The 22,306-nt window shown below is 33.5% G+C and overlaps 1 protein-coding gene and 1 pseudogene across 3 annotated transcripts in view; both read left to right on the top strand.

Annotated features, from left to right (window-relative positions):
* VPS13A (vacuolar protein sorting 13 homolog A) overlaps positions 1–22,306 on the top strand; it is a 261,903-nt gene that overhangs the window by 148,355 nt on the left and 91,242 nt on the right. For all 3 annotated transcript variants that reach the window (XM_057725285.1, XM_057725287.1, XM_057725286.1), the window contains 4 exons: positions 8,617–8,744; positions 9,042–9,211; positions 9,754–9,971; positions 10,664–10,896. In XM_057725285.1, coding sequence (XP_057581268.1) covers positions 8,617–8,744; positions 9,042–9,211; positions 9,754–9,971; positions 10,664–10,896 — 749 coding nt within the window. The remainder of the gene's footprint in view (positions 1–8,616; positions 8,745–9,041; positions 9,212–9,753; positions 9,972–10,663; positions 10,897–22,306) is intronic.
* Positions 1,251–3,998, top strand: LOC130846603 (leucine-rich repeat-containing protein 17-like; annotated as a pseudogene).

Here is a 22,306-nt window from a genome sequence, read left to right as displayed (position 1 = left end):
AACTTCTGAGATGATTTTTGCTTCACTAGAATAAAGTTCTCCTCATTCTGGCATTCTGGAGGAACCCTCAATCTACCTACATCAAACTGAAATCTACTAGTTCACAAGACCCACTCTTGCAAAGTTCTAATATATTGCACAGCTTTTCCAGTCAGGGAGAATCTCAGCAAAGAAACCACCTACATTTATAACAGTACAGGAATCTTCATTCTTACTAGGTAGAATAACCAACCCAGTCCTTTATTGTTAAATATTAATGGTCAGATATAAAGAAAATCACAAGAACCTAAGCGTGAAAGCAACCAAGATAGAGTGTTTCCTAAATGAAACAGAAATAATTAAGGAAACAAAAAAGAATGTGAACAAACAGAAAACAAACTCTAGTTCATAATCAGAGGATTTTGAGAATATAAGAACCGAATGCTACCATCACTACCTTCTGCCTTCCCAAGATAAAAAAGAGTTCTTGGAAACCAAAAAATATGATTGCTGAAATTTTGAAACAAAGCATGCAAAAAACATGGGGCTAGTGTGTAAGTACTGAATTGGAATATATGGTTAATGTAATCTCCTATGACATCCAGGAAAAATAAGCACAGAGTTGGAAGGTTACAGAGCTTCACTTCAAAAGGTCCAGTTCCAGGATAGTAAGCATTTTAGGAGAAGGAACTGAGAAAATGTAAGAGAAGAATCTTTCAAACAAATAGTAGAAGAAAACTCTCCAGAACTAAGTAAATATTGAAACAAATTCTTAGATGTAAGGAATCTACCAAGTTTCAAGCCAACTGAAGACTCCCCATGCAAACACATTTTCATGAAACGTCAAAACAACAAAAGTAATATATTTAGTTGAAGAAAAAGCCAGGCTGCCTATTAGGGCTTGGAAAAAAAGTGACTGGAATCAGATTTAACATGAATGAAACTGGATGGGATGGATGGAAGATAAAAGACAATGGAGTAATATAGCCAGATTTCTAAGAAAAATGATTTTGAAGTTAGGACTCTATATATGGCCAAACCATCATCTAAATGTGAAAACAATGATTTTCAGATTTCCAGTGACTCAGTGTTTACTTTCTTTTTACCCATTCCTAAAGAAGTTACAGGTAAACTTCGTTTTATTGTGCTTCATTTTTATTGTGCCTTTCAGATACTGCATTTTTTTACAAATTGAAGGTTTGTGGCAACCCTGAGTCAAGAAGGTCTATCTAGGTGCCATTTTTCCAACAAAATTATTTTTTCATTAAGATATGTACATTTTTGCTGTGGGTGTGAGAAACCGAGTGAATCATGGCCGGGCTGGTGGGACCCGCAAAAGCTCCACCCTGGTCAAACACTACATACCAGGCCTCCCCTGTAAAGTGTACACATATCTTCACGAGAAATACTTAGATTGTCAAGAAAGAAAACTAGTTTACGTGCTGCCTGGCTGGCCTCAGGATTTGCTGCATATGCTATTAGCAAGAAACAAAATCCGCATACTGAAGAACAGCATGTTTTCCAAGTTTAAAAAGCTGAAAAGCTTGGATCTGCAACAGAATGAGATCTCCAAAATTGAGAGTGAGGCTTTCTTCGGTTTAAGTAAACTTACCACTCTCTTACTGCAGCACAACCAGATCAAAGTCTTGACAGAGGAAGTGTTCATTTACACACCTCTCCTGAGCTACCTGCGTCTTTATGACAACCCCTGGCATTGTACTTGTGAGATGGAAACGCTTATTTCAATGTTGCAGATTCCGAGGAACCGGAATTTGGGGAACTACGCCAAGTGTGAAAGCCCACAAGGACTAAAAAATAAAAAACTAAGGCAGATAAAATCTGAAGAGTTATGTAATGAAGAAGAAAAGGAACAATTGGATCCGAAACCCCAAGTGTCAGGGTAACCCCCAGTAATCAAGCCCGAGGTGGACTCTTCTCTTTGTCACAACTACGTGTTCCCCATACAAACACTGGACTGCAAAAGAAAAGAGCTGAAGAAAGTTCCAAATAACATCCCTCCAGATATTGTTAAACTTGACTTGTCACAAAATAAAATCAACCAACTTCGACCCAAGGAGTTTGAAGATGTTCATGAGCTCAAGAAATTAAACCTCAGCAGCAACGGCATTGAATTCATAGATCCTGCTGCTTTTTTAGGACTGACACACTTAGAAGAGCTAGATTTATCAAACAACAGTCTGCAAAACTTTGACTATAGAGTATTAGAAGACTTGTATTTTTTTGAAACTCTTGTGGCTCAGAGATAACCCTTGGAGATGTGACTACAACATCCACTACTAGTCTCTACTACTGGTTAAAGCATCACTACGACATGCATTATAACGGCCTGGAATGCAAAATGCCCGAAGAATACAAAGGTTGCTTTGTAGGAAAATATGTTCGGAGTTACTATGAAGAATGCCCCAAAGACAAATTACCAGCATACCCTGAAACATTTGACCAGGATACAGAAGATGATGAATGGGAAAAAATACATAAGGATCACACAGTGAAGAAGCAAAGTGTAAGAATCACTATTGTGGGATAACTTAGAAATTGTTCTAGTTGCAACTAGTTTTGTATGTGCTATACTGATGTTGGAAAATCACATGTTTACATTTTGATTAACTTGGTTACCTATTTATGCAGGGTTATCCAGCTAAAGAACGGTTCCCTTAATTATTGTTATTGTTGTGACAGTATAGTAATCAAGGGAATACTCTCATCCTGCTTGCCTGCCTGTTTGCAGAATAGCTTTTGATGATAATTCCACACTGGTAACCTGCAGGAGTTGGGGCCTAATGATGGCATTAGAATTTCATAATGTTCTGTATAAATGTTTTTACTGCTTTTTGAAAATAAAAAAAAAAAACTTGAAAAAAAAAGATGTACATTTTTTAAACATACAGACTACAATATAGTATAAACATAACCTTTATATGTACTGGGAAATCAGTTTGTGTGACTCGCTTTGTTGTGATATTCGTTTTATTGCAGTGGTCTAGAACCGAACTTTCAGTATCTCTGAGGTATGCTGGTAGTTTGAAAATATAGTCTAGCAAAGCAAGCAGGGAATCCAGGAAAGAGGAAAACATGGGATCCAAATAAAGTGGGCCTACCCAGGAGGGCATTAAAAAGGAATCCCAAAATTATCTGTGTTATTGGGCTAGAAAGTACGTGGGTTTCATTAAAAAGGAGGTCAGAATGCTTTAAGGGAAAAAAAAAATGACGAATGTCTCAAAGAAGAAAAAGCATAAATTTTATATAATATGTATAATGAGGAATTAACTACATTACATAAGTGATAGGGGAGAGGAAGACATGTTTTCAGTTCCCAAGAAGGGTGAAATCTGTACTATATATTCCAGAGCAGAAGGGAAGTGAACTAAGTTTTGCATGACTGAGGCATTATTTTAGAATGTGTGAAGAGATTTGGGTTTTGTTTTGTTTTTTTTTTGAGAGATGCTTGAGTTGTGATATTATAGCAGCAGAGGAAGTATTATAATATGCTATTAGTCTCTTCAGTTAAATTATTACATAGCCATAGTTAAACAACACATGGAAGACTTACTGTGTAAATAAGAATGTAAATATTATTAACTGTGTTAACATAGAAGTAAAGACATAACTGACCAAAGCTGGAAAGAGGAAGATGGGACAGGTAGAGGAAATGGAAAGGACTTAAATAGTGGGGAGTATGAAGATAATGTCTTAAAATGGATGGAACAAAAAAATTGACATTGAAATATATGATTATTTTAATCATTTTCTTCTGGAAATCTTTACACATACACCAGAGTAGAAGGGATAAAGTAATGAACCCACCTGTACCTATCACCCAGTTGCAACACTTAATATCAAGTGACTGCTTTTACTACTGCTACAACTCTCCTCTTTTTCTTCCTCCAACTCCCACCCCACTAGGCTATTTTAAAGCAAATCTCAGATGTTATACCTTATCTATAAGCAGTAAGAATGTTACTTTTTAAAAAGTCATAGTAACATCATCACCCCTAAAACCTGAGCAATACTACCTTTAAGTCATGAAAATATCTAGCTAGGCTTTATATTTTTCCTGATTCTCATAAATTTCTCTTTACACTTTTTTTTTTTTTTAATAAAGTTAAGGCATCAATTCACAAAGAAAATAAGTCTAAATGTGTATGTACTAATAACAGAGCTTTAAAATATATGCAGCAAAAAGTGACAGAACTAAAGGAGGAAATGCACATATACAAAATCATAGTTGGTTATTTAGCACACCACTCCTAGTTAATTGATAGAATATAGACCAGAAAATCAGAAAAAAATATAGAATATTTGAATACTGTCAAAAAATTTGACTAAAGTGATATTAATACAATACTTCACTCAGCGATTGCAGAATGTACTTTTTTTAAAGGACTCCTGGAATATTCACAGAGATAGACCATTGTTTGAGGGGGAGGAGGCTAAAGTTTTTTGATCACATGGAATTGTTAGAAATCAGTAGCAAGTGGATATCAAAAAATCTTGAAATATGTGGACATTAAACAATTTCTAAATAAATGATGGATTAAAAAAGAAAAACAAGGAAAATCAAGATTATTTAAACTGAAAAGTAATATAAAATAATGTCAGAATTTGTGAGGTGTAACTAAAGCAGTGCTGAAAAATTTGTAGCTATAAAGGACTATATTGGGAGAGAATAAGAGTTAAAAATCAAAGATAACATCTTTTACCTCACAAAACTAGAAATAGAAGAGCAGATCAAACCCAAAATAAATAAAAAGAAGAGAGTAATACAGACAACAGGAGAAATCAATGAAAGAGAAACAGATAAGCAGGAGAGAAAATTTGCAAAGTCAAAAATTGTTTTTATTGGAAAGACTAATGAAATTGATAAATCCTTAGCAAGACTGATAAGAGAGAGAAAACAAATTATCAATATCAGAATTAAATAGATTGCAATAGTTCACCACCAGGACAATAAGGGAATATTATGAATAATCTTGTGATAATAAATTCTGCAACTTATATGAAATGTACAATTTTTTTGGAAAACAGAATTGTCAAAACTGACAGGATGAAATAGAAAACCAGAGTAGTCTGTATCTATTAAAAGAATTGAATTTCAGTGGTGGATTCTATTAAATATTTAAATAAGAAATAATACCAGTGTTAAACCCTTTGGAAAATAGAGGAGGGGGAACACTTCCTTAGACATTTTATAAAGGAAGCATTACCCTGGTACCAAAATCAAAAACAAAACAGAAAAAGCCATTTCAAGAAAAGAATATTGCACACCAGTATCTTTCATGAACACAGGCATAAAAATTCTTAACAACATATTAGCATATTGAATCCAGCAATAAGAACATAGGATATTTCATCTTGACCAAGTGAGAATTATCCCAAAACACAAAGGAGGTTTAACACTCAAAAATATTAGGGTAACTAACCAAATTAATAGAGAAAGGAGAAAAAATTATATCATCTCAATAGATGCAGAAAAAGCATTTAATAAAATTCAGCACCTATTTGTGATAAAAACTAGAAATATCTAAAAGGTATACTTAATGGTGAAGTGGAAAGTTTTCCACCTAAAATGGAAACAAGGCAAGAATGTCCACAAACACCATTCCCTGTTCAACTGGTAGTCATTGACAGGGCAGTACAGCCAAGAAGAGGGTTTTTTTTGTTTTTTAATATTTTCTTGGCTGCACCAGGTGGCATATGGGATCTTAGTTCCCTGACCAGGGATCGAACCCGTATCCCTTGCATCGAACCTGTATCCCTTGTATTGGAAGCATGAGGTCTTAACCATTGCACTGCTGGGGAAGTTCCCAAGAGAAGGATTAATAGGTCTACAGAGTTCTGGAAAGAAGTAAAAATGCCTTTTTCTCTCAGCATGATTGACTACATAGAAAACCATAAGAAGTCTTCAACAAATTCCTAGAATTAAATCAGTTTAGCATTTTTAACAAGATACAGGTTTAATATGTAAGTATCAATTGTATCAGTAACAATTGAGAAATATAATTTTAAAAACCGTTTGCAATATCATCAAAAATCATACTTGGGAAGAAGTTTAACAAAATTATGCAAGACTGCTATACTGAAAAATACCAAATACTCATGAGAAAAACTAAATGACCTATATATATATGAAGATGTAGGCCGTGTTTTTGCATTGGAAAATCTCAGTATTGTTAAAACCTCAGTATTGTTAAAAAATCTCAGTATCTGTTAAAATGTCAGTTCTCACCATATTGTTTTATAGATTCAACATAATCCCAAACTTTAATAGAAATTGAAAAATTACTCTAAAAGTTTATATAGAAATGCTAAGGATAAAAAATAGCCGTGTGTGTTTGAAAGAAGAGCAAAGATTTACACTAATTTCGCAATTTACAATAAATCTTCAATAATTGTTAGAATTGTCATAGCATAGACAAATAGATTTGTAAAACAGAACAGAATGTCCAGAAGACACACAAGTAAACTGATAATGAACAGACTAGTCAATAGGGAAAGGGTAAACTTTTAAACAGATGGTGCTGTCAAAACTAGATAAATGTAGGAGAAATTGAAACTTGTCCCTTCACACCATACACAGAACTTAATTCAAAATGGATGAAAGGCGTATATTTGAAAGCTAAAACTTTTAAACTTCTAGAAGAAAGAACATGAAGTATCTTCACGGGATAGCCAAAGATTTCTTGGGTAGATAAAAAAGCACTAATCATGAAAGAAAAACTTTATAAAATAGACCTCATCAAGCTGTTGAACTTCTGCTCATCAAAAGTTAGTATCAAAATTGTGAAAAGCTGGCTTCAGACTAGAAGAAATATTCATGATACATGTATCTGACCTTGTACTTATATCTAGAATATGTGAGAACTCTTTGAAATTAGTAACTTTTAATTTTTTTCTATTTTTTATTTTTATTTTTTTAGCTCTTTATTGGAGTAACTTTTTAAATAACAAATGACCAAAAGTTTTGGATACTTGAGAAAGGATTATATGTTAAATGGACAGTAAGCACATGAAAAGGTGCTTAACATAGTTATTTATCAGGAAGACTTCCACTTACCAGACTAATTAAAGTTTAAAAGACTGATAACACCAAATGTTGGCAAGAATGTGAAGGAGCTGAAACTCTCACATGTGGCTTTTAGGAAAGTGAAATAGTTAACTACTTTTGACAGTTTGGCAGTTAATATGTACTTAACCCTATAACAAAAAATTACAGGCCTAAGTATTTACCCCCACCCCACTCTAAAATAAATGCATATATATACATAGAGACTTATTTAGGAGTATTTCTGACATCTATTTATAATAGCTTAAATCTGGAAATAACCCTCATGTTATTACTAGAACACGTAAACTTTATTTTCATAGAATGTATTTTCAGAGTATATAAGAAGGAATGAGCTAGTAACACGGATGAGTCTCAGAAATATTAACTGAAAGAAACTAAACGTGATAGAGTATATCTTACTCCATTTATATAGAATTTAAGGAAAAACAAAACTAAGGTGATTGAAATTAGAATGGTAGGAAGGTTGGGATTCACAGGGAAAGGGATGCAAAGGAACTTTTTGGAGTGATGTGACTGTTCAGTAACATCATTGGAGTGTTGGTGATGTGGATGTGTATATTTATCAAATCTCATTAAATTTTTCAGATAAGATCTGTACATGTTGTGATGTAAATTTTATCTAAATTTAAAAATGACTTGATATGGTAGTGCTTGTCTTTGGAGCCTATTAGAATGAGAATTAGGAATTGCTATGTTTTTATTAAATGTCCATTTAATATGTACCATGTATATATAATACCTTATTCCAAAATATAAAATGTAGAAAAGATTGAATTTTGAATCCTTTTGTTTAGTGCAACAATTTTTTAAATGTCATCTAAAGTATCTTGTTTGGTTTTAGATTTTGAAGTAAAATTTAAATACCAAACACACATGCCAGGTACTCTGGTATGCATTTTACACATGCTATTTTGCTTAATCTCCAGAACAAACCTAGTGGTTAGTTCTTTTATTCTCATTTTACAAAAATTAAACTAAGTTTATTAAAAGTAAACCAAGAGTTTAATTAATACTCCCAGGTTAGTATGTAAATAATCCTGGGACTTCCCTGATGGTGCAGTGGTTAAGAATCTGCCTGCCAGTGCAGGGGACATGGGTTCAAGCCCTGATCCAGGAAATGCCCCCCTTGCCATGGAGCAACTAAGCCCTTGCACCACAACTGCTGAGCCTGCACCCTATAGCCTGCAAGCCACAACTACTGAAGCCCACGCGCCTAGAGCCCATACTCTACAAGAGAAGCCACAGCACTGTGAAGCCCGTGCACCGCAATGAAGTGTAGCCCCCACTTACCACAACTAGAGAAAGCCCACGTGCAACAACGAAGACCCAATGCAGCCAGTAAATAATAAAATTAAATAAATAAATAATATTTAAAAAAAAATCCTATGCCAGGAGTTAGTGAGTTCAACATCTGAATTTGTAAACTTTTTGAAAAACACTATACTATACCCATTTATTTAATAATTATGTTAAATCTACTTCAGGTCTGCTTTAATGAGTTCTACCATTCCTTACTTTTTCTTTTATCCAATAACTTTAATTTTTCCAAGGAACAACTGTAGTGACAGCTGCTGTGGTAGAAGTACATTCACATGCTTCTCAAGTTAAGACAACGCTAAATATGAGTTTCAGAACTGATTATCTCACCATGGTACTGTATAGTCCAGGTCCTAAACAGGTAAGTTGAAGAAGAAAAAATATATTTTTGCTTCTTTCCTATATTTTGGAGTATCTGTTCCTCTGAGAAAAGTTGTTGATCTTTTCACTTTAACAATAAAATAATTTTAACTATTTGCCTTTTAAAATGAGTGATCTTTCCTGTAGCCAGTAATATGAAAAATAAAAGTTTAAAGTTAATATTTTTCATGCCTTTCATTATGAGCTCTTTGGAGATAGAGAATGTGGTATTTCATATCTTAAAATATGTTTTAAATTTGTTTTTGTGTTAAAGTTGTATTGATTTCCTCTTCCACAGACATCCTTTACAGATATTCGTGATGCGTCTCTGAAACTTGCTGAATTTAAATTGGAGAATATTATAAGTACTTTAAAAATGTATACAGATGACTCAACATTTTCTTCCTTCTCATTAAAAAACTGTATTTTAGATGACAAAAGGCCTCATGTCAAGAAGGCAACTCCTAGGTAATAGTGTTCTAAGCTTTCACTTGAGAAATGGTTGGTATATTTTACAGAACCTACTCCCAAAGTTGCATGTTCATTTTCTGGGTATATCCTGAAATCTTAAGAGCTTCAATGCAGTTGAGTCCATAGTTCTAAGTCACCATTTTAAATACCCTGGTTATGTGCTGTTCTTGCTGAATGGTTGATTGATGGGTTAAATAGAAATAATCGATGCAATTAAAGTGGTTTTTAAATTAATCTGTATTATCTAAATTATTAATCTATGCAAATTGTAATGGGAAATACATGAAAAATTGAGGGAAAAATATGCTGAATTCAAAACTCTGATACTTTCTTGAGGATATACTTCCTAATTTATGAAACAGTTGTGCTCCCAAAGTCTATAAATATATTATTTGAAGTACTTTGTGGTCTTACTAAGAGAAATGGCTTCAGAATGCTGGTTTGCTATCAGTGAAAAGGATAAGAGGTCTTTGAGTTTTATTGGTGTGTTTGATTATTTGTAAGATTCTCATAGGGATTGTTATTATTATGTTTTTCAGAATGATAGGACTGACAGTTGGGTTTGACAAAAAGGACATGATGGATATAAGGTATAGGAGAGTCAGAGATGGTTGGGTGGCTGATTTAGTCCTTCAAGAAATGTATATTTGTGCAAGTGTGGAATTTCTGCTGACAGTTGCAAATGTCTTTCTGGAGGCCTACACTACAGGCACTGCTGTAGAAACCAATGTTCAAACATGGCCTACTAAAGAAGAAGGTTAGTTATTGGCTAAAATATTTAATATCTGTAGTTTTGAAGTGCTATAATAGCACTTACCTTGATTAACCTTCTAGATGATGTGGTTAAGTGGATTAATAAGTTAAAAATATTTTTCAGAGGTAAGAGAAAAACTTAAGTGTGTTTTCTGATAAGATGTACAGCTTGCATATTTTTCAAGGTGTAACTATATATTGGGTTAGAAGATTATGAAACCTATATTAAAATAAGTAACTGTACTTCTTTGAAGACAGTAATTTGAAAGAATTTGTTGGAAGAAATCAGAGAATAATGCAACAGCCACTCCTTTTCGTAATTAAAGATAGCATTTTAACTTAAAGTCCTCTTTTATTCTTATATTCAGTATTTATAATTTTCTGTTATCTTTTATGTATTCCATTCATTGTGATATAGTAGAGTGTCAAGCTGGGAGTTAGAAACTACATTTATTCCAGCTCTGCCGTTAAATAGTGGAGATTCTCTCCCACATTTTAAAATATTCTTAAGGCTATATACCTTCTTTAAATCTTATACTAAGAGAGTTGCAGTAAATTCCTGTAGGACCTAAGATTCTTTTGATTTACTTTTTACTTACAATGAAAATAACATTTTCCTATAAATAATTTTTATAACTAATATATATAAGAAAGATTTATAGCTATTTTAAAACATTGTTTTTATTTCTGTTTTAGTACCTGTACAGCAATCAGGAAAGTGGGAAATTAATATTATTATTAAAAATCCTGAAATTGTGTTTGTGGCTGATATGACAAGAAATGATGCTCCTGCCTTAGTCATTACAACGCAGTGTGAAATTTGTTGGCAAGGTGACTTTGAAAATAATACAATGACTGCTGCCATTAAAGATCTCCAAGTGAGAGCATGCCCATTTCTTCCAGTCAAGAGAAAAGGAAAAATCACTACTGTGAGTTTACTATTTACTTATCAGCTTAATTGTAAACTATTTTGTATTTAGTGTATATCATTTAGGAAAATGCCTATATACTTTCCAACCTTACTCTGTAAAATACCTTTCTTTCTGCTTGGAGAGCCTAATCTAGATTATTATTACCCCACCTTTGAAACTTTTTTCATTTTTCCAGTTGTTCCTCATTGTTTTGTGTATTTGTGGGAATAGTCTCACTAAGAAGTTGCTTTCATCTAGACACTTCTCAGTGAAGACTTTTCTCTGACTTTCTACCATGTCAATTCCACACTGCTTTTAGGCCTTTAAGACGGTCTACCAATTGTTTGTTACATTGTTTCAGTTTTATTATTTTTTTTTCTCCCATCTAGATATTTTTGCTCAGATATGTTTTTTGCTTTTCTCCATATGGCTTATTTGAACCATCAGCCATTTGCTTTGACATACTTCACATTTGTATTTTATTCTCTGATATCCTCTTGGCCTTCTTCCTCTTCATAACTGATTAAAATTCATTTCTTGAAAGACATCTTTTCAAGTTAACTCTCTCACTCCTAGTACTCCTATAAAACACTTATAAAATGTTTAGGCTTCTATAGGAGTAATAGAAGTATAAATATTCTAAACATTAGCAACATAGAAATATAAGATATAATTTTGTTAAAAGTAAATACCTATGTCTTGGTTAGGATATAGGCTAGATTATTTTCCTAGTTTGCAAGGCTGGTGGCTAACCCCTAAGCAGAGAGGAAATAAAAAATGGAGGGCATATTGATTCTCTTTTAGGTTTCCTTAGATATTTTACATGTATTTTTTCTATTCACATATTTTTGGGTTGAATGTAGCTGTATGACCACCCTTACCCTTACCTGCAAAAAAGATTGGAGAATGTGGTCTTTTCTGAGCTATATGCTGAGATGAAACGTCTGTTATTGTGGAAGAAAAGGAGAACCAGATAACAGGTGGCAATTAAGAGTTTCTTCTTACAGTCCACTTAAAGGTTTCTTCCTTTGTTCATGCAAATAACCCATACTTGTCTTTTCTCACCCATAGAACATACTCACTTCTTCCTCAAGGGACACAATCTCAGCTCAAAGTTCAAGATCTTTAGGGGATAGTTTTCTTTGCTGAGTCTGCATGTGACTTTTTTTGGTCTGGCAATATGTTAACTAATAGACAAGTTACCACTTTTCAACAGACACATGCTTCACCACTATATATACAACCACTGGCATAACAGTGGTGTAAGGACATGATAATTGCAGTTTAAAAACCCAATCTGAAAAAGAAAGAATGGGAAACACTTGGCAGTCACTGTTTCATGACAGTTGTCATATCCTGCTGAGCGGTGTTGTGAAAAATTTAAGCTCCAGCAATGGAGTAAATTCCTTGGGTAGCCCATGTTGGAGTCTTCGATTTTTGCTCTTTGAAAGAATATTGTTCTCATTTTCTCACGTGGCTCTGGCTTTCCCCTCTGAGAGATTTTTATTTTTTTAATCATTATCCACTGTAGACACATCTGAAGTGGCTGTTGCCTTTTCTGGGAACTGCACTGTTTTCACAGCTTACTTTCTGTTGAATTTATTACTTGGAAATGATTGTTTTAGCAGTTTTAATAATAAGCTTTTGTATACCAGATATTAGTCTCTTTGGCAGTCCTTAGTTCATTAAACATTTAGTTTGCCATCTAGGTAGTTCCATGTGTAAGTAACCTTAATAACCACAAGGTGGTGTCTTTTTGTTTTTGTTTTGGCTTTAGAACTCTTGTTTTATTTACTAATCTGTCATCTGCCTATCCTCCCTTCATCCTGACTTAGTAAAGGCTACTTTAACAGTAGGTTTAGGGGAGAGGGATAGGCAACATCTGTAATCTTTTTTTTTTTTTTTCGGCTCCTGTGTCTGAGCTTAACAAAAATCCCAGAGGAAAAAATAGAACCACAGTCAGTCTTATTTCTTACTGAGTTTCCTCTTTAGAGCTTGGCTCTCCTCAGTGTTTTCCCTTCTCTTAATAGGACTTTGCAGACAATAGAAAGGAGGAGCTAATACACATCAAGATTCTAGCCATATCAGTCTGGCTGAAATTTTAGAGGTTTTGTTTTTTGTTTTGTTTTGTTTTGTTTTTAGAACATGGTCTGTCTTTCTAGGTACCACTAGTAGCAGTTTTACCAAATATTTTACTGTAGCATTGTTAGAATTATAGGCTTTGTATTTTGATATATCCCTTGTCTATCCACTTGCTCAATCACTCACAGATATTTTTCACTTTGTTGCAATAGTGCCAGTTTTTAGGTATGAAATTTTGTATTAGTTAGGATATTAACTTGGCTGCTGTAACAAGAGGTACCTTCTCCAAAAGGTAGCTAATGCATGGTAGAACTAAATTTTCTTTCTAGAAACATTGTATAATGACTCACTTTAATGGATGTGGTGTAATGTAGGGGAACCAGGCTCTTTCCATCTTGTTGTTCTTCTATTCCTAGGATATAACTTAATCTGCTTGTTCAAAGATGGTTCACAATGTACCTACCTTGCAGTTTGTTGAGGGTGAGTGGTGGTGGTAAGGAGAGAACATGAAGGGAAAAGGAATGCCCACTCTAAGAGCACTATCCAGAAGTTGCCCATACCAATTCTGCTCACATCCTGTTGGCTAGAATTTTGTAATATGTCAGTTGTAAGGGAGCCCAACAAAGGTAGTCTTTCTAAAGGCCAAAATGTCACTTCTTTGATTCCCTTCATTATACGTTTGTTTTCTGTTTTATTATTGTTGTTATGTTTTTTAAAATATTTTCTTTGGGATAAATTGCTGTAATTTTTCTGACTTCTTAATGGATGCTTAGATTATTGATATTTTGCCTTTTTCCTTCCCAGCATATACATTTTAAGACAGTAATTTTTCATCTAAGCACAGCATTATCTGTATTTACTAGTTTTGATTTGTATTTTTATTATTCTGTTAATGCTTTCTCATTTTTATTTTTTATGCATGGTTAGAAGGGTTCTGCTTAATTTTCAAATATTTAGGGGTTTTCTGGTTGTCTTTTTATTATTGATTTCTACCTTGATATTGTTGTGGTCTGTTAACATATTCTGATTTTAATTCTTTGAAATTTGTTGAGACTTACCTATGGCCCAGGATATGGTTAATTTTGTTTTTATGAATATTGAATGTCCACTGGGGAAAAAGTGTTTTTTTGTTTGAGGAATAGCATTTTATTTAGATAGATTTTGTCCATACTATTGTTCAGATCCCCTGTATTCTTAGAGCCTTTTTTTTTTGCATGTCCATTTTATCAGCTTATTGAAAAAGATCTGTTAAAATCTATCTTGGTTGTGAATTTAGCTATTTTACATTTAATTTTGTTAATATTTGCTTTATATATCTTGAAGCTAGGTCATTTAAATGTTTAAACATTCTGTATTAAATCTTGCTGGTAGATTTGACCATTTTTATTATAAAATGTCTTCTTTATCCCTGGAAATGATTTCTAAATTCTACTTAGCTACTATTAGTATACCTATTCCACTTTCTTTGTGGTATTTGCATGGTATAACTTCCTGTTCTTTTATTTTAACCTCTCAGTTTCTTTATGTTTAAGCTGTGGTCTTTTGTAAGAAGCATATTTGTTTGTTTTTCATAGTTTAGTTTTTTAATTAAGATATTTAGTGCATGTACACACTATAATTACTGTGTGTAATTACTGACTTAATAATTGGTTTTAAACCTACAACTGACTATTCATACTATTTGTTCCATATGTTTTAGGTTCTATTTTTTTTCTCTCTTGTTCTTTTTGGGGAATTAATAGGACTTTAAAATTTTTCTAGTTTCCTCTTTATTAGCTTATTAGTTACATATTCTTTTTTTTTGTTCTTATATTCATTATCCTGGATATTACAACATGCATTCTAGACTTAGGAACGTCTAATGTAAATATTTTTACCACTTTTAAAGTTTTTAGAATGCTTTAAGTCCTCTTTTACCATTTTGTAATAATAATAGTCATAGATTAATTCAGTATATATTTAGAACCTACAGGATGTTTTTGTTTTGGTTGTAGTCAGTATTCATTTATATTTACCCACGTATAATCTGTTTCTATTATTTTTTATTTCTTGCTACATCTCCATGTTTCCATCTGGAATCATTTTCTTTATGCCTGAGAAGCTCTTTTTAGTATTTATTTTAATGTGGTCTCTTGGTGATGGATATTCTCAATTTTGTGTGGAAATATTGTTATTTTGCTTTATCTTTTGAAGGATAATTTTGCTGCGTATAAAATTTTAAATTGGTAGCTATGTACATTTAAAACTTTCATTGGTATGTTAGATGCACTTTATATTTATTCTTTTGGAGCCTGTGGTACTTCTTGAATCTGTAGCTTTGTGTATTTCATAGGTTTAGAAAATTCTTGGTCATTATCTCATTAGATATTGCTTCTATGTCGCATATTCTCTCTCCTTCCCTTCTTTGACTCTCAAGTTCTCATTAGACATTTTAGTCATATTCCATATGTTTCTTAGGTGCATTTCTTTATTTTCCATTCATATTGTTCAATGCTTCACACTGGATGTTTTTTCCTATCTATATTTCACTTCTCTAATTCTGTCTTCTGTTTTGTCTAATGTGCTATTAAACATTATTAACAAGTTCTTAATTTCTGTTATTGCATTTTTAAGTTATATAATTTCTTTTTATAGATCCCTTCTTTCATTCATTTTCTTTACATATTGATCAAAATTACTTTAAAGTTTCTTTTTGATAATGTCAATAATTGAGTCATTTCTCAGTTTATTTCTATTTTCTGTTTTCTCTTTAGGTGTTGTTTCTTCATATATCAGATACGTTATTATTGAATTCCAGGTAGTGTAATGAAATGTTATTGAGGTTTCATTGATTATTTTCTTCCTATAAAGAGGGTTTCACTTATTCTTTCTTAGACATATAGAATGGGGACAATTTGCCTTTATCTAGTAAGAATTATTGGAGGCTGGCTTGCAGTTGTTGTAAGGGCTTGTTTACTCCTGGTACATATCCACTAGTACATAGCATCTCTCTCAGCTCTCTCCCATCTGAGAGCCAGGGGTACTTACTAGGGCCCATACTATGGCCCATTTTTGGCAGATTCTAAAATAGTTTTTTTCTTTTCAGCCCCATATTGCACATCATTCTGAAACTGCTGACCATCTCACTCTACTTATCAGTAGCCTTCTGTTGTGTGTGTGTGTCTGTGTGCATGTCTAGCTAAAGAACTTGACAAATAACTAGAAGGTAAACTACCACAAAGTTTTGAGATAACTTCTTTGCTCCTGTTTTTTTTCCTTGAGGACTTTTTGCAAGGTTGCCTTGGTAGCATGCTTATAGTTTCAAGCAGACTTCTTTTTTTAATTGAAGTATAGTTGCTGTACAATATTAAGTAAGTTATAGGTGTATAATATAGTGATTCAAATTTTTAAAGGTTATTCTCCATTTATAGTTATTATGAAATATTGGTTATATTCCCTGTGTTGTACAGTATGTCCTTGTAGCTTATTTTATAACTCATAGCTTTTATCTCTTATTCCCCTACCTCTATATAGCCTTTCTCCCAGCTTCTCTCTCCCCTACTAGTAACCACTAGAATGTGAGTCTGCTTCTTTTTTGTTATATTCACTAGTTTATTTTATTTTTCAAATTCTAGATGTAAGTGATATCATACAGTATTTGTCATTCTCTGACTTATTTCACTTAGCATGATGCCCTTCAAATCCATCCATGTTGCTGCAAATGGCAAATTTTTATTTTTTTTTTTTGTGGCTGAGTAGTATTCCTGTGTGTGTGTGTGTGTGTGTGTATATCACATCTTTTTGATCCATTTATCTGTAGAAGGCCATTTAGTTTACTTCCATATCTTGGCAATTGTAAATAATGTTGCTGTGAACATTGGGGTCCATGTATCTTTTCGAATTTGTGTTTGTGGTTTCTTTGGCTATTACCCAGGAGTGAAATTGCTAGGTGATATGGTAGTTCTGTTTTCAGTTTTTTAAGAAATTTCCATACTGTCTTCCAAGTGGTTGCACCAATTTACATTCCCACCAGCAGTGTACAAGGGTTCCCTTTTCTCCACATGCTCACCAACATTTGTATTTTATGTTCTTTTTGATGACAGCCATTCTAACAGATGTGAGGTGATATCTCACTGTGGTTTTGATTTTCCTTTCTCTGACGTTAAGCTATGTTGAGCATCTTTTCATGTGCCTGTTGGCCATCTGCATGTCCTCTTTGGAAAAATGTCTATTCAGTTCTTCTGTCCATTTTTTAATTGGATTGTTTGGGTTTTTTGATGTTGAGTTGTATGAACTGTTTCTATATTTTGGATATTAACCCCTTATTGGTCATATCACTTGCAAATATTTTATCTCATTCAGTTGTCTTTTCGTTTTGTCAGTGGTTTCCTTTGCTGTGCAAAACTTTTAAGTTTAATTAGGTCACATTTGTTTATTTTTGCTTTTATCTCCTTTGCCTTAGCAGAGGGATCCAAAAAAATATTGTTGCAATTTATGTCAGAAAGTTCTACCTATGTTTTTTTCTTAGAGTTTTATAGTTTGTCTTATGTTTATGTCTTTAATCCCTTTTGAGTTTATTTTTGTTTATTGTGTTAAGAGAATGTCCCAATTTCATTCTTTTACATCAAGCAGACTTTTTTTAACATGACTTTTCAACTTGTAAGTAGATTATTGATTGGTCACAAGTTTCTTCCTTCACAGATGGAAATAGAAGTCTAAAAAAGGAAATCTTTAGCTGGGCAACATTATAAGGGAAATATCTATGATTATTAGGAATTTTGAGAAGGATATTTATGGCCAGCTGTTTTGGCCACATGTATTTTGATAAGTTGCAGTTAGTTGAACTTTAATTATCATAGTCATTTATATTAGAAAATAGTTTCTTAATTCAGTATTCATCTATGGGGTTCATCCATGTTTATTAAAGAGTCGTAAACTTTTAAAAAATGTATGTGGAGTGTGGTATATGTGCATTTTTTATTAGAATTAATTTTCATGACCCTAACTTTTTTTTTAATTTCATGAATTTTTATTTCATGAGTAGATACATGACCCTAAATTTTTACAATTATTAACGTATGGAATATTCTCATCTTTTCTACCTGTAGAGTGTAAATTTACTTGTCTATTTCACCCACTAGGATTTTATAATAATTTTTAAATAAATTCTTAAAAACTTCAGAATTTTTTAAAAAATCTGAATCATGATCCAGATATTTAATTTATTTTATATCTATTGTAAATGGTTGTCAGCTTTTTTCGTGAATTTATCTTATATTGTAACTTTTCTGAACTTGTTACTTGTACTAATATTTTTATTGATGTTAGGTTTACTAAAAACATCTGCAAAAGTCACATTCTTTTTTTTTTTTTTTTTTATAAATTTATTTATTTATTTATTTTATTGGCTGCGTTGGGTCTTCCTTGCTGCATAGGGGCTTTCTCTAGTTGCGGCGAGCTGGGGCTTCTCATTGCGGTGGCCTCTCTTGTTGCAGAGCATGGGCTCTAGGTGCATGGGCTTCAGTAATTGTGCCACATGGGCTCAATAGTTGTGGCTCCTGGACTCTAGAGTGCAGGCTCAATAGTTGTGGCGCACAGGCTTAGTTGCTCCGCGGCATGTGGTATCTTCCTGGGGCAGGGATCGAACCCGTGTCCCCTGCATTGGCAGGCGGATTCTTAACCACTGAGCCACCAGGGAAGTCCCAAAAGTCACATTCTTGAATGGCAATAAAGATTCATCCTCATAGTATTCCCATTGTTAAGTGAGGTGATATTACTATTATTTTAATGTTGCTTATAATTTAAATATAAAACCTTTAGTGTGTTGAGAAATATTCCATATCTAATTTTGAGGTAATCTTAATCACGAATGACTGTGGAATTTTATTGAGTGCTTAATGCCATCTATTGAAAAAAGTACAATAGTTTTTACTACTCTTATGATAAATTACATTGATAGTTTTTCCTGTGGCATACCAGCCTTACATTTATGGGTTAACCCCAAATTTGAGGATATTTTAATTTGTTCTTGTATTCTGTTTGCTAATTACGTTTCTGTAGTGGAAGACTATAGTGGTTTGGAGTAGTAGGTGAGGGAGACTTCTCAGTAGAAGTGACAATTATGCTGATGCCCGGAGGATGATTAAGTATTAGCTAGTTAAACTGGGATAGAGGAGTCACTGGAGTGTGTTTCAGGACAAAGGGATAGCATATGCAGAGAACCTGGGTTCCAGAGAGCACAAGTTCCCATCACACATCTACTCACATACCATTGTCTATACTCTTATACTCTGCCTTTTTTTTTTTAGTATTTAGTGGTCCTCAGCTTGGAATAGTCCTTCCCACCACCAAGATACTGTTTATAAAGTAGGAAATTTTTAGTCAGCTCTTCTAGGCTTTGTAGATGTTAGCTAGCCTAAGATTGCTTCTCTGAAGGGGAAGCAGTATCATCAGGAAAGGAATGCTTCAGTAGTAAAAATCATAAAAGACTGGTAGCAGTATGGTGAGAGTTAAGAGTAAGAAGGAGAAAAAAATAATAGAAACAGCAATAAAGTCACAATGGATAATAGTTGGAGACAATAAAATAATACTAGTAGGAAAATAATTCCATTTTAAGAAATGTTTCCACATTATTAAATGGGTCTATATGGATTGTATTATGGAAAACTTGACTGTAAAAAAGTTTTGACATGAACGTCTTTACTGTTAAGGACCAGCTGTATTTTTAATCCTAAGTGGTTTAACTAGACTTGAACATGTAGTAATTGGGTAAGAATCAAAGCATACGTTCATATTTATTTTGGGAAGGGGATACTTTAAAAAACAAATTAAAAATTTCCAAGTGATAGAGAAACTTTTGTATGTATTTAAGATAGTATTTTTTGTTTTTATTTTTCTGCCTTCTGTAAAATGAGGAAGTAACACAAATTTTATGTTGAAAATCTTAGATTATGTATTGTAATATGGTTATAATTTCCTGTCCCTGGAGTTTAAAGAAATAATATCTTTATTTATTAAAATAATAATATATTAAAATAATTTTATAAGAATAAAATAAAGTAACTTTAACAATATTATTTTTTTTTGCTTTTTTTTTTTAATTTATTATTTTTTGGGGGGTACACCAAGTTCAATCATCTGTTTTTATACACATATTCCCGTATTCCCTCCCTCCTTCTACTCCCCCCCCACCCTCCGAGTCCCCCCCCCCACCCTCCCCGTCCCAGTCCTCTAAGGCATCTTCCATCCTCGAGTTGAACTCCCTTAATAATATTATTTAAGTCATGTTTCAGTTGATCTTGCTGCTTTATTAGAATAATGGTAAATCATTAATGTGCTTTTTTGTTTTTGGAGAAATAGGGTTAGGTGTCATTTTTTTTCTGATATGTTTTTCATCCTTAGTGTAGGCAGAATTGAAGATGGCCTCCAAGATTTCTACCCCCTGTTGCGTGTGTCCAGTATGGTCTCCTCCCCTTGAATGTGGACAGGACCAGTGAATGTAATTAGGTTACTAATCACCTAACACTGAGTTTAACAAAGAGAGATTCCAGATGGGCCTAACCTAATTTTAAAAATGGTGAAACATCAAAGAGATGCTTTCATGCTGGCCTTGAAAGAGCCAGCTGCCATGTATTCAGTAAATAAGGTCACATGTCAAGAACCTATGAGGGACTAATAGGAGTACAAAGTGATCCCTAGCCAAATGCTAGCAAGCAAATGGAAATCTCAGTCCTAGGGTCACAAAGAAATAAATTTTACCAACAATCTGAAGGAGTTTGGGAACAGATCTCCTAGTCAATCCTCCAGATAGGAATTCAGCATACTGACACTTTGATTACAGTGAGATTCCTGACCCATGAAAATGGGGAAATAATAAATTTGTGTTGTTTTAAGTCACTAAATTTGTGGTAATTTGTTATGCAGCAATAGGAAACAAATAGAGATTTTTGTATAGAAGTAATATGTTCTTGTAGCAATTATTTAAAATGTGGGAGCAGCTTTGGAACTGGACAGTAAGCAGAGGTATTGTAGAGACTAGAGGAATTTCTAGGAGAATGATAGAGAAAGCTTAAGTTGTGTTGAACAGAATCTTGGCAGAAATATGGTCATTAAGAACGCTGCCAGTGAGGGCTCAGAAGGAAGGTAAAGGACATGTCTTGACACGTAGTGACAGAAAGCTTTGCAAAATTGTGTCCTGGACTTATGTGGAAAGCAGAACTTGTAAGTGACAAACATGGATATATAGTTAAGGAGATTTCCAAGTTGCCTGATTTGAAGGTGCTTCCTGGTTTCTTACTGCTATAGAAAAATGCTGGAGCAGAGAGATAAATTGTGGGGAAAATGGTTAAACAGAAAGAACCAGGTCTTAATGACTTTGATAATTCTCAGTCTTCCAAATGGCTTAAGAAGCTACAAGTCAGAAATGGCTGCCTAAAGTATATCATAGAGAAAAGAATATGTAATTGTATAACATTTTGGTGAACCTTAGATTAAAATCATAGAGTATTCAGTCACACAAAGGGCCCTTTCAAGAAATCAGTTTGTGTTTCACAGATCTTCTCAGTCAAACCAGAAGGCCTCTAAGAATCATAAGGGTATCTCCCCTTAGCCTTATGAGCAGGAGGCCATCGTTATCTAAAAAAGATCTGTGAATGCAGCTTTTGTCTAATGGAGTGAAACTTCATGACATCTGTAGAAGGCCCTCAAGGTTTTTGAGAAAATTATTTTAGCAGAAACACTGCCAGTATGGACTGAGAGGTTCGGAGAGAACAAAATTAATAGAGACTCTTGGACCACCCAAAATTCTACTGGCAGGAGACAGGATGATAAAACTACTCAACTGCAAATTTGTGCTACCTTTTATAAAAAAAGGAAGGATGACTCAGGGTGGAATTGAGAGCCACAGAGAATTGTCCCTAGACTTTGAAATCTAATCGAGAAACTCATTTACGTGGCTGGATTTCAGAACTTCTTCGGAGTAGTGACTCCTTTTCACGTTCTTTTTGAATTGGAATATGTCATTATTATCCTATATCTGTCCCACCATTCTATGTTGGAAGTGGTGGGAGCCAGCAACTCATCTTAGTTTCAGTTTTAAGAGAAATTGTGCCCCAGCAGTTGTACCTTAATAGATTACACCCAGGAACTTCAACATCATCTGATTTAGATTTTAGACTTTGAGCTAATAAGAGGGAGATGAGATTATAGAGTTTTGAATCAATGAGAGAGATAGATGAAATAATTATGTGATAAGAGATTTAGATGATGAGATTTTGGACTTTGGGCTATAATGGGAGGCTACTATTAGGAACCTTAGGAGGGGCACTTCCCTGGTGGTCCAGTGGTTAAGACTCTGTGCTCCCAATCC

This window comes from Hippopotamus amphibius, chromosome 2, assembly GCF_030028045.1.
Source record: "Hippopotamus amphibius kiboko isolate mHipAmp2 chromosome 2, mHipAmp2.hap2, whole genome shotgun sequence".
Taxonomy (NCBI): domain Eukaryota; kingdom Metazoa; phylum Chordata; class Mammalia; order Artiodactyla; family Hippopotamidae; genus Hippopotamus; species Hippopotamus amphibius.
Note: the sequence above shows the minus strand (reverse complement) of the source record. Positions and strands in the feature narration are given on the sequence as shown.